The sequence below is a fragment of the Aulostomus chinensis genome, chromosome 12, assembly GCF_037954235.1.
Source record: "Aulostomus chinensis isolate RoL2024-O1b breed Wild chromosome 12, RoL_Achi_v1.0, whole genome shotgun sequence".
In the NCBI taxonomy this organism is placed as follows: Eukaryota; Metazoa; Chordata; class Actinopteri; order Syngnathiformes; family Aulostomidae; genus Aulostomus; species Aulostomus chinensis.
In genome coordinates this window covers 3956070-3967500 of record NC_141331.1, presented here as the reverse complement: position 1 = coordinate 3967500, position 11431 = coordinate 3956070, and the positions used below count along the sequence as shown (strand labels likewise).

The 11431-nt window shown below is 43.8% G+C and overlaps 2 protein-coding genes and 1 long non-coding RNA gene across 4 annotated transcripts in view; 1 reads left to right on the top strand and 2 right to left on the bottom strand.

Moving 5' to 3' along the window:
- The window catches only part of LOC147251777 (uncharacterized), a 2412-nt gene extending 2325 nt beyond the window's left edge, over positions 1 to 87 (bottom strand). Inside the window, exon 1 of the long non-coding RNA XR_015118678.1 lies at positions 1 to 87. This exon is cut by the window's left edge and continues 531 nt beyond it. This is a non-coding gene — a long non-coding RNA (uncharacterized LOC147251777).
- The window catches only part of LOC147251776 (putative methyltransferase DDB_G0268948), a 7905-nt gene extending 431 nt beyond the window's left edge, over positions 1 to 7474 (top strand). For both annotated transcript variants that reach the window (XM_086219705.1, XM_086219706.1), the window contains exons 2-6: positions 1 to 143; positions 667 to 883; positions 1650 to 1753; positions 2183 to 2320; positions 2843 to 7474. The exon at positions 1 to 143 is cut by the window's left edge. In XM_086219705.1, the coding sequence (XP_086075831.1) occupies positions 1 to 143; positions 667 to 883; positions 1650 to 1753; positions 2183 to 2320; positions 2843 to 2948 (708 nt within the window). In that variant the 3' untranslated portion in view covers positions 2949 to 7474. The remainder of the gene's footprint in view (positions 144 to 666; positions 884 to 1649; positions 1754 to 2182; positions 2321 to 2842) is intronic.
- LOC147251775 (lactase/phlorizin hydrolase-like) lies at positions 4456 to 11137 on the bottom strand. The gene is made up of 10 exons (XM_086219704.1): positions 9629 to 11137; positions 9273 to 9541; positions 8666 to 8956; positions 8215 to 8413; positions 6955 to 7145; positions 6602 to 6708; positions 6235 to 6366; positions 5927 to 6150; positions 5052 to 5288; positions 4456 to 4928 (listed from the first exon to the last, which is right to left on the bottom strand). The coding sequence occupies exons 1-10, from the start codon at positions 11127 to 11129 to the stop codon at positions 4687 to 4689; spliced, it is 3393 nt and encodes a 1130-aa protein (XP_086075830.1). The 5' UTR covers positions 11130 to 11137; the 3' UTR covers positions 4456 to 4686.
- Positions 11138 to 11431: the final 294 nt, after the last annotated feature.

The following is an 11431-nucleotide window of genomic DNA, read 5'->3' as shown; positions in this document are numbered from 1 at the left end:
CTTGCAGTGGATGCGGGGTGTGGCTCAGGGCAGGGGACTGTGCTGCTGGCCAAGCACTTTGCCTCTGTGGTGGGGACGGACGTGAGCGCCGCCCAGCTGGAACTGGCTTTGAAGCATAACCAAGAGGCAAACATCACATACAGGTGAACTCCAACACATAACTGACTATTCGGGCTCACACTGGGTCATTTTTCTCTTTTTTTTCCAGTGTCAAATGTTTATGAATGAAATCACGCGAGGTTAATGAATCACTAACATCCAATCGCTTGTTCTGTAAGCTCCTCTGAAACTCAGCCAGAGCGGGAACAACAGGATCCTTGTCTGGTGAAAGTCGGTCAGGCACTGAGGCCCATGCAACAACAATGAACACACGCTGGATATTGTTCAGGGCCTAAAAGATTATGAATAGAAAAGGCTGGACGGTTAAAAGGACGAGAGTTAGTTCTTAATGTACTTCTAATAACTTAAAGTATAGTTTTGGCAGCAAAAGCCTCGCAGCAAACTTATACTCTGTGAATATGATGGAAGAAAGCACAGTGGATGGTTAAACACGAATCACCCCAGAGTGCAGCGTTTACTCCTGTTCATTCCCGTGTGCTCACAGAGTCCCTCCATCCCTTGGCAACATTCCCTCAGTGCATTTTTTTCTTGTCGTTCCCTCTTCAGACAGTGCGTGGCTGAGGAGCTGCCGTTTGCCGACAGCTCAGTGGATCTGGTGACCGCCATGTCTGCCTTCCACTGGTTCGACCGGCCACGCTTTCTCCGGGAGGCCCACCGAGTCCTGAAGCCTCGTGGTTGCTTGGCTCTGCTCAACTACACCATCGATATGGAACTCAGCCGTCCGGACTGCTGCCCAGATACAATCAACCAAGTCTGCAAAGAGGTGCTAACAGAATGGACACCAGAACTCTCAGGCACCCCCTGGGATAGACATGAGGCCATTTCATTGTGAAGGAAGATAGAGGAGCATGCTAGTCTTCAGGGAAATTCACCACGATCAATACACCTCTCTCCTCCGCGGGAGCTAGTTAGCTTAGCGCAATGAACGGGAGTGGCTAGGATGTGTTAGCATATCAGTGAATGCTCTACTACTTTAAGAGGAATGCCTCTCTTTTTTTTTCAATTTCAATTTCATTTTGGATCCTATTTTTCTAACATTTTCTGCCTAAGTGAGTGATGGAAATAACATCTTTTGCAGTCACACAAGAATGGAATCCGATGGGGCAACTGGCTACTGTCAAATTACACCCAATAAAGGGCTTTTTTTTTTTTTTACACTGACATGCTGAGATTGTTATATTTGTCCACCGACATAATGGAAAAGAGGACATCTGCAGAATGTCTCTTAACTCCGAAAACAGCGCTTTGCTTTTAGGATTTGCTCTCACTTTTGAACTGGTAGGAGTCATACTGGTCAAAATGGTCCCTGCCGAACAGAGAATGGCAGGTTGCGGCGTATCATCAGAATGTTAGCATCTGTGTGTGTCACTCGCAGTTGCATCTTCAGCTTGTCTTCATCAAAACAAGGTACTTGACAAGCACCTGTGGATTCAGTGCATCACACTTGTTGGGCACATCATTTTTGAGGGGAAAAGCGATATTCTCAACATGATAGCAGACTCACGCCTCCTTGTTTCTTGATGTTCCAGTTTTATGCAGCTTTGCAACCTTACCACAGTCCTCACTTGGGTAGCAGCTCCATCGAGTTGTACCGGGAGGCCTACGCATCCATCTCTTACTCTGAAAAGGAGTGGTGAGTGACAGCATCATGCTTTGTTTGGCGCTGAGGTTTTCTAGTAGCCTTAAGGCCCATGCTCAACATCCATTCAAAAATGTATGCGTGTGTTTCAAACGATGTCCGCCATTGCCTTTTCTTCGTGTCTCACGAGAGCCTGCGTATCGGGTAGAGACAGCAACACTGCCCCCCGCGGGGGTACGGCTCGATTTGGTCCGTATCTGTAAGCTTCACGGAAACGTCCAGTACGGACAAAGGGCTTCATCCGTGTCCGTATCGCGCATTCAATGTTGAGCCCAACTGGGCCTTTAGTAAGTAAATATATGACTCAAAAACTGTCTTTAAACTCCAACCAGTAGTAAAATCTATCTCCTGATTCTGTGAGTGTGTGTGTGTGTGTGTGTGTGTGTGTGTGTGTGTGTGTGTGTGTGTGTGTGCATTCTGCAGGCAGGAGTGTGTGTTGGTGAGAAGGTCCATGCCTCTGTCCAGCTACATGGGGATGGTGGAGACTTTCAGCAGCTACCAGGCTCTGCTGAGGGAGGACCCACAGAGGGCCGAGGGGCTCTCCCGGGACGTCTGTCAAAGGTGGGTCTGAGCTTCTGCAGTAACCTGCTCCTCCAGCATGTCAACAGCAGAAATCGGTATCAGAAATAGAAATGCTGCAAAAATAAATGCATAATTACTGTATGACCTTGGCCTGTAGAATTTTTAATTTATACAATATATAATACTATTTTCATTTATTGTCATTTAAAAAATATTTTGTGCCAATGCCCTTCGTGGTCATTTGCTCTTATCTGCATTTTTTTTCCTAAATGGCTTTCTCATGCCTTTTTTAAAAATAAATAAAACAAATATGTTAGGAAACAGGAGGAACTAACATTTACTGAATCGAACAAAATAGCAGTTTAGCCCATTTATTATCGTCATATTCACAATTATTTATGCTCAGATCAGTCGTGCTTGATGAGCTCAAACGTTTCTGCAGCTCACTAAGAATCAACTTTGTGGGAGATTAAAGCTCTGAAGTTGGAAGATCTCTGATATGAAGATGGACCAGTTGTGTGTGTGTGTGTGTGTGTGTGTGTGTGTGTGGTGTCTCTGCAGGCTGATGACCGTCATGAAGGTGACGTCTGCAGACACAGAGGTGCAGGTGGCTGTGAGGTATTTCTACCTGCTGGCCAGCAAACCAGGAAGTCATGAGTGCAGTTAAAGGCACAGGAATGTCAACCATCCAGGATTTTAGCAAACTATCAGTGTAAAAAAACAAAAAAAAGTAAAACACTGGACAAGTTGTCATGGCAAATGTTTTAGTTAACATAGTAAAAGAGCAACACCGAAACTAGTTTCCTTCCTTGTGACAACTCCAAACTCTTCTTCACGGCCGTCACCTACAGCCAGCATTCCTCCTCCCCCTCGTCTGACAAACGCAGTAAAATCAGCAGAAGCACTGAAACCGGCCCGGGGTGAACCCCACTTCACGCCCGAAGGCTGCTGGAATAGGCTCCACCCCCCACGACACAACAGGATAAGCAGTAGAAAATAAATCTCGAAATCTAGAGATTTAAAAAAAAAAAAAAAAAAAACACCTCTAGAGGAAGACATGTCTTCACAAGTCTCAAATATTATCGGTGCTACTGATGGGATGTAGTTGACTTCTTTAAGAACTCCCCTTTACACCAAGTGTTAATCACGAATAAAAAGTTCAAACATCACGTTTTCCTTTATATTTTACCACAATGAAAATATTAACCTCTCCTCAGACGCTGAGCTTTCCTCCAGGCTTCCTCCTCCTCGCTAACACCGGTCACTCACAGGGACGCTGGAGTCAACCGGGGTGGCCGATTTAACCCTGGAACCTGGTGAGGAGAGACACCAACGCCACCCTCCCGATACATGTGATTTCACCTGTGATGGTGGCGGATTCATCAAATTTACGTTTAACGTTTTCTGGGTTTTTCTTTTTTAATTTGAATCAAAGCCTGATGGCTTTTTGCAACTCATGGCTCCTGTACTGTTACTGTCACACAGGCTTGTTGTAAAAAAAAAAAAAAAAGTAAAGGGGGGGGTGATAGGAGCAAAAATGGACGACAGGAAATCAGGGTACTGCTGCTAAAACTGAATACACATGCCGTTTTATTTTATTTACCCTTTAATCTTGTTCCTTTAATTGCTTCTGATTAGGGTATTCATCAAGTTTTCAGCACACTGAGGCAGCAGCATAGAGCCAGTGTTGACTTAGGGAAGGGCGCCACCTAGTGGCCATTCATTGACACAGACACAAGCCCTTTGGGGACCGCTGAAGTGATCCCAGTATTAAACTGACAAACCTGCACACCCTTTGAAAGCAAAACCTAGTGATTTTTCAGGATGGAACATTTAGAGGATGGTTTCAGGAGACGTGTATATAAAAATTCCCAAACACTCCCCTCAGATATTCCCTAAATGTCTCCCGCACATCCTGAATGTTCCATGAAAGTCCACCAGACAACTGAAGATCTAAGTGTGTGAAATCCGGTTGTTTACCTAGCAAGGACCGGTACATTTCCAGAACGTTCTGAGAACATCTCCAGTTCAATGTGAAGGCATAATTATGTTTTAAACTTCCAGAATATTCCTAGTCGCAATGTGGAACTCTCTAAAGGTTCAGGGGACGTTAGATCTTAAGGGGACATTCAGGAAGTTCTGGGACCAATTAGGGACTATTTCTCATCTTGTAATCACAATCGCTTCTTCTTTCTAGCGTTTTTGCAGAACCTGATTTCAAAGCTGATTGAACCATCACCTACACAGATGTCTGTTTTATATTTTATTCAGTGTTGATTGAAAGTGTCTTCCTTACTCTCTCTCTCTTCTCCACCTCGTTGATAATTTTCCGGGTGTGTAAGAGGTCGAGCCAAACAAGCAGCTGAAACATTCTGGATCGTACTTGAATGTTTTCTAATCCCGTCTCACAGCCTCTCCATCTTTACAGAGTCCTTCGATGTTCTCTTCGACTTCCTTTTTGCTCTCAGAAACCGATACAGAAAAAAGAAAAGAACGAGTGCGCTTCCGAGGAGAAATGAAAAGATGACATAAAGAGCCACCTCAGCATCCTGAGTTGAAAGTTCCAGGCCCAAGAATTCCACCATGTTCGGAGGCAGAGCAGGGGCAGTTGTACCTACTGAACTGGTCCAAGTGGGAGCACTGGTGCCTGAGGGGGAGGAGGGACAAGAAGCACACACAAGCTTCACCCCTGCAGTTACACTGCTTTCAGATTTAAAGCTGATTTAAAACTTCTTCAACAGTAACGTCAGCTCTGAGGCCCTGGTCCTACCTTCAGGCTCAGGGTTCAGACACTCGTGGGGGCCGAGGGCAGGGTCAGGGAAGCCATTGCAAGCGATAATGGAAGCGTAGCGAGATGCTGAGTTTTTAGGGATGCGAGGAAGCGCGGGGTCGGAGCGGTTCACGTAGAAAAGTCCGAACCTCTCAGAGAAACCGGCAGCCCACTCAAAGTTGTCCATTAATGACCAGGCGGTGTAGCCTCTCAGATCCACTCCATCCAGAACCAGAGCTGGAAAGTCAACAGGAACCCATTGTTATTTGGTGCAGTAGTTCTCATCAGAACGACACCGAAAGAAAGTTTCTCCAAACGTGACTGAGAACCGCGAGATGATGTTAGCTTCTCCGCCGTTTCCCTCAACCAAAAGCCAATAAGATTTTTACATTGTATTTTTTGATCATCGCCAAAAATCAGCTCCGTGGCAAACACAAGTTTAGGACACTTTCATGTTTTGTTCAGCGAGATCATTTTTACAAATAAACAACTCTTTTATACTTGTTGCAACCTGAATGCAATCATTACAAGTACAAAGTTAATGTGACGCTATAAATGACCTACGCCGCGGATGCATAACTCTGTTTGTCATGACGGCAACCTTTCCATAACCTCTGGTGTCTCGTTCAGAAACTTGTTAGCCACTGCCATTTTTTAAAACAATAAAGAGGCTTTGAAATGGTAATTTACCTGCATATTTTACTCTATAGAAGAAAAGTTACAGTATCTTATGCTTGTGTGAGCCACAGATCTTATTTCAGACATTTAATCAAAAACCACTGAATAGAACTGGACATTCAACTATGCCAACTCCTTTCTGGATTTTAGGACTCATTCAAACACTTTGTTAGGCTCAGTTTCATGACCTGTGGTACCTTTCAGGGCCTGGTTAATGTAGCTCTCGTAGTAGTGTGTTCTGTGGACGTCATTCAAGTCAACCGCTCCTCGTTCTGAGATGCCGTTCTCTGTAACATAGATGGGCGGGTTTCCATACTCGTCCCTGATAAACTTCAAGATTCTCCGAAATCCAAACGGAGTGATCTTCAGCCAGAAGGACCCAGATTCAAGCCAGGTGCGGTCCCGACTGGTTCCAACGCCTCTGAGATTCATATTGACATGATTTCAGGATTATTTAGGCATGCAAATCTGAAAATGTTTTGCCAAATGACATATTTTTCCTTACCTGTCACCCTCATAGTCCTGCTGATTTCCAAGATCAACAGGGAACGCAAGGACCGTTGTATAGTGGTTGAAGCCGAAGTAATCGTGAGTCCCTTTGATTCTCTGGATCTCCTCAGGGTTGAACTCAGGCAGCCTTCGTTTGAGAGGAAGAGTCTTTAATACAGTCTTTGAATGAGCCGGAAAAAATCCAGGATTTATTAATTTATGTTAAAAATACAGTTAAAGTACCAATTTCAAAGTAGATGCAGTATGTGCGACCATAATCACCTTTCTGTCTCTGTAGTACAGGAAATTCTTTGACATGATAGCATTTATATAAAGAGACATCATTAAATCCGTGTATGTACGTATGGGGAATTTTTGCTGACCGTGATTTGGGGAGGCCAACAGCGAGACTTCTTTGACGAATGATGGTTTTCATTAAGTCAGGATAATCACCGTTGAAGATGGGATGGGCAAACCAACCGATAAAGAACTGCAGAATTAAATCAAATATTTGGGCACATAAAAGCTTTTTAAGTCATGTTTGTTCATTATGTCAGATTCCACATGGATGGAGTGATGCAACAGAGATTCTGGAAGGCGTCAGTGGATGTCGTTGAGCCTCCTCTGACTACTTTGATATTTTCAAAAGTAACGACTACTGCGTGTAATACCCTAAACATATATGTTTGTAAGGCACTTTGGCCAAAAATCAAAAGAAGTAATGTGCTTTGTGTACCTGCAAGTAGCGCTCTGCTGCATCCACATCCTCTTGTTTATATGGGTTCTGTGGTTCCACCCAGTCAGAGTTGATGGTGATGGAGATGAGGCCACCCTGCTTTGTTCGGTATTTGTCATTGTAAAGGTGCCAGGCCTCGGCATGGGCCTTGATCAAGTTGTGAGCCGCAATATACTGTTTCCCTATAATACCTGAAACATTTGAAGTGTTTGTGTCATTACACAGTGAGATATTCTTAAATACATGATACCAGTCGATGTACCCTTCCACTTATGTTGTCTGCACAGACAAAACGGTTGTGGCTGGTGCCAAACTTGATTGCAGCAACTATGCCTTTGCATACTATCGTTGGGGTAAACATGCTCTTTTCAGAACACGTGATGTTCACGTTTGTCGTGCATCTTTCCAACTATCCACTGATACAACCCAACAGGCTCACCTTTAACGTGACTGAAACCTGTCATTTTCAGCATGTAGGTTGCTACTAGCCAGCCGTTATTTCATGTCTCAAGGGGGTCTTTGAAAATGATATAAGACAAAAAAATGGAATGTCTCCTGAAACAATTGCTCAACAGCCAGCTTTTAATTTCAGTATTCCTGTAAACTTGGCAACATCTGACTCAAATGTGTGTTCCAGCATTTAAGCTTTGTTTGATTAGAAAGAGTCCAAAGAAGGAGAGCTGAACATACTGTCAGGGGGGAACGGGACCCAAATGCAGATGTAGCCTTGGGGAGGTCAACAAAAAGTATTATCAAAAAGGTAAAGTAAAACAAAGAGAGGTTCAAAGTTCAAAGGAAGAAAACAAAGCAACAACAAAAAGGGTCAACAGGCCTAAATCCTGGACAGATAAAAAGTACAAGCAAAACAGGACTGGGAACCAAAGATTTACTGGGAAACACAAAGTATAGGGAACACAAGACAGTGACAGAAACAATGAACTGACACAAGACAATGGGAAACACAGAGATTAAATACACAAGGAAATGAGACACAGGTGGTGGAATCATACACAGGTGAGACACATGAGGTAATAACAGCAGGGAGCACACAGGAAGACAGGACAATAACTACAAAATAAAACAGGAAATCAAGACACGGACCATGACAGATGGCAGTCTTGAGCCTTTTTTGTTGTGTAAGATATGTTTTGAAACATATATCTGACCATGATGATCGACACAAAACATGGTTTTCTGCTAGGTGTGAATGAAATTAGTTTAAAAAAAAAAGAAGTATTTCAGGTTAAGTTGTTCAGTTACCTGGAGCAAAAGTACCATATCCATAACCAAGGTTGGCTACGATGTAGGGCTCATTTAGAGTGATCCAGAACTTGACTCTGCTACCAAATCGGCTAAATAAAACATCAGCGTAATCTCTGAATCTTAGGACAATGGTTTCATTCTCCCAGCCTCCTACTTTTTGCAGAGCCAGGGGAAGGTCCCAGTGGTAGAGGGTCACCTGAAATATTGAGAAAAGCAAATGTGAGCTACAGGCCTGGGAGGTATACTTTATTTTAACCAGCCATTTGACAATTTGGAGCTGCACAATTTCAATGATTTCTCAGACAAATTGAAGCTTTATATGTTTTGAGTGATATCCTGTATCATAATAGCGCTTTTGCTATAATCAACATATCAGACGACAATCTTAAAATATCCTTTCCTAAATGTAGGATATAGGATTGAGGAAAACAAAGACAGCATCGTGCACCTGTGGTTTAATATGAGCATCTTCCAAAGCGTCCAGTAATCTGTGGTAGTAGTTGAGTCCAGCCTCATTGATGTGGCTGGTGGTGCCATCAGGAAGCACCCTGGGCCAGGACATGGAGAAACGGTAGTGGGTCACCTTCAACTTCTTCAGAACTTTTACATCCTCAGCAACCTTGTTGTAACTATCGCAAGCGATATCGCCATTGTCACTGTTGTCCACTCTCAAAGGAGTATGAGCAAACTTGTCCCAGATACTGAGTCCTTTTCCATGGGTTCTCCAGCTCCCTTCAATCTGAAATCAGAAACTTTACAGTCGTCACCACCGCCACCATGGGAATAATGCCAATGCATATCAATCAAGGTTATGTTTTCATGGGACGGCGCACGAAATCCCTAGGTTTCCCAACTTCACGCAAAGGCAGGTGGTCACCAATGACTGTAAACTCAGAGTGAATAGACAGCCAACAGCGTTATGTTGGGTATAATTTCATAGTAGTATGTCAGGTTGTTTTTCCAAACATAAATGGAATCGTCTTGATGGTGCACTTTCTTATACTCATCCATTGCCAAAAACAAAAAAACAAAACTTGGCAGTTTTGCCTACATACCTGGTAAGAAGCACTAGCAGTACTCCAGTTAAAGCTTTCAGGAAAATGTCCGTACAACATCTTCTCGTCATTTGGTAATGGAAAACCATTGTCCTTCATGACTTGGTGATAATAATGGGCTGAGCGTTTAGGTGTCCTGGGCCGGTTTGGATTAGTAAAGTTCACATGGTGGAGCCCAAACCCAAATTTGTACCCATTGAGCCACTCAAAGGAATCCATGAGAGATGTTGCAATGTATCCTTTCACCTTCACACCATCTAGATTATGAGCTGTTAATGAAAATAGCAGGATAGAAATATTGATTGTACTTTGTAGGTCTCATTTTGCTTGAATACAACTGCATCATACAAACTCACCCTTTAAAGCTTCGTCAATATAAGATTTGTAATAAAATATTCTGTCCGTGTCATCGACTGTGACCTTTGATTCTGTAGCGACTCCGTTCTCAGTAATGTAAATCTCCGGATCTCCGTACTCCTCTTTGACCCAGTTCAGGACTCTTCTTAAACCCCATGCAACAGCTCTCTGCTTGCTGATGGCGGTAGTCGGTGAATCTCCCTCCTCTGCTTCCGACAAATCCCGGTCAAGTTCATATGACGGAGGGGTAAGCCGAGCTGTAACATGGCCGACTATCTTTGTTGTGTAATGACTCAGACAGAACATATCAGCAGTGCCCCTGATGTAGCTCTTTTCTTCTTCAGTAAAGCTTGGTAGCCTTGACTCTGGCTGTCCTTGGAGTTCACTCTTGTTTCCAACTTGCCATTTCATGGCATCAGGATAGTCTCCGTTCTTGAAAATGGGGTGTGCAAACCAGCCCAGCTGGAACTGCATAGCACGGTCAGCAGCCACCACTTCACGGGGAACGTGGACATCTTTAGGTTCAACCCAGTCAGCATTCAGGGCGATGGATACCACGCCACCTTGGGATGTGCGATACTTCTCATCATATGTGTGGTAAGCTTTGGCATGTGCTTTTATCAGGTTGTGTGCAACTCTGTACGGTGCAGTTCCTGGATTCCTAACATTTGGTGGGATTTGCCCAAGTCCATATCCTGACCATGCAATTGTGTGAGGCTGGTTGAAGGTCATCCAAAATTTCACTCTGTCTCCAAATGTGGCGAAGCAGAAGTCACAAAAGTCATTAAATATATCAATCATGTCTTCATTTTCCCAGCCGCTGATATTCTGCAGAGCTTGAGGGAGGTCCCAGTGGTAGAGTGTCACCATGGGGGTAATGTTGTAGGCTAACAGGCCATCAATGAGTCTGTTGTAAAAGTCAACTCCTTTTTGGTTCAAGGATGTTCGCTGACCATCAGGCAAGATCCTGGACCAGGACACAGAGAACCTGTACGACTTCACCCGCAGAGCTCGCAGCATGTAGAGGTCCTCTTCAAGTCTGTGGTAGCTGTCACAGGCCACATTTCCATTGGCATTCCCTGGAATACTGCTTGTTTCATTGGTGAATATATCCCAGACGCTAGGTCCTTTCCCATCAGCATTCCAGCCTCCTTCAATCTGGTAAGCTGAAGATGATACTCCCCAACTGAAACCATGTGGGAAAGTGCCATAGTGGTAGATTTTTCTCTGGAACTTGGACTGGTGAGAGAATTTCTCCCAGACGGCCGTTGATTTAGAAGGAACCTCCGAGGCTGGTAAAGCTGCTGAACGGCTGGTTAGCTGCATCTCTGCTGCTTTAAAAACTTCCCTTGTGTGAGAACCAAAACCATTTTGCTTGATAACCTGAGAGAAGAAGTATGCAGATTCCTTCGGGGTTCTTGGTCTGTCAGCATCCTCAAAGTTGACATAGTGAAGACCAAATCTTTCACTGTAGCCTTGCGTTCCCTCAAAGCCGTCCATTAGTGACTGCACTGTGAATCGCTGAACATCCACTTCATCAAGGATTATTGCTACAAATGGAAAATCACAACAAATTAAGATTACGAATTTTCAAGCTTCTAAACAAGAAAACGTTGATGAGTTCTTATGAGAGAAATTTCGGATAAGAACCTTTCAGTGCCTCGTTGATGTAACTTCTTGCGTACTCTACTCGACTGGTGTCGTTGAGCGTGTCTTCACTGTTCTCTGTAGCCATACCATTCCCAGTTATATAGATAGGAACTTTCTTAATAGTTAAGAACTCTGTGGAAATGTAGTTTAGG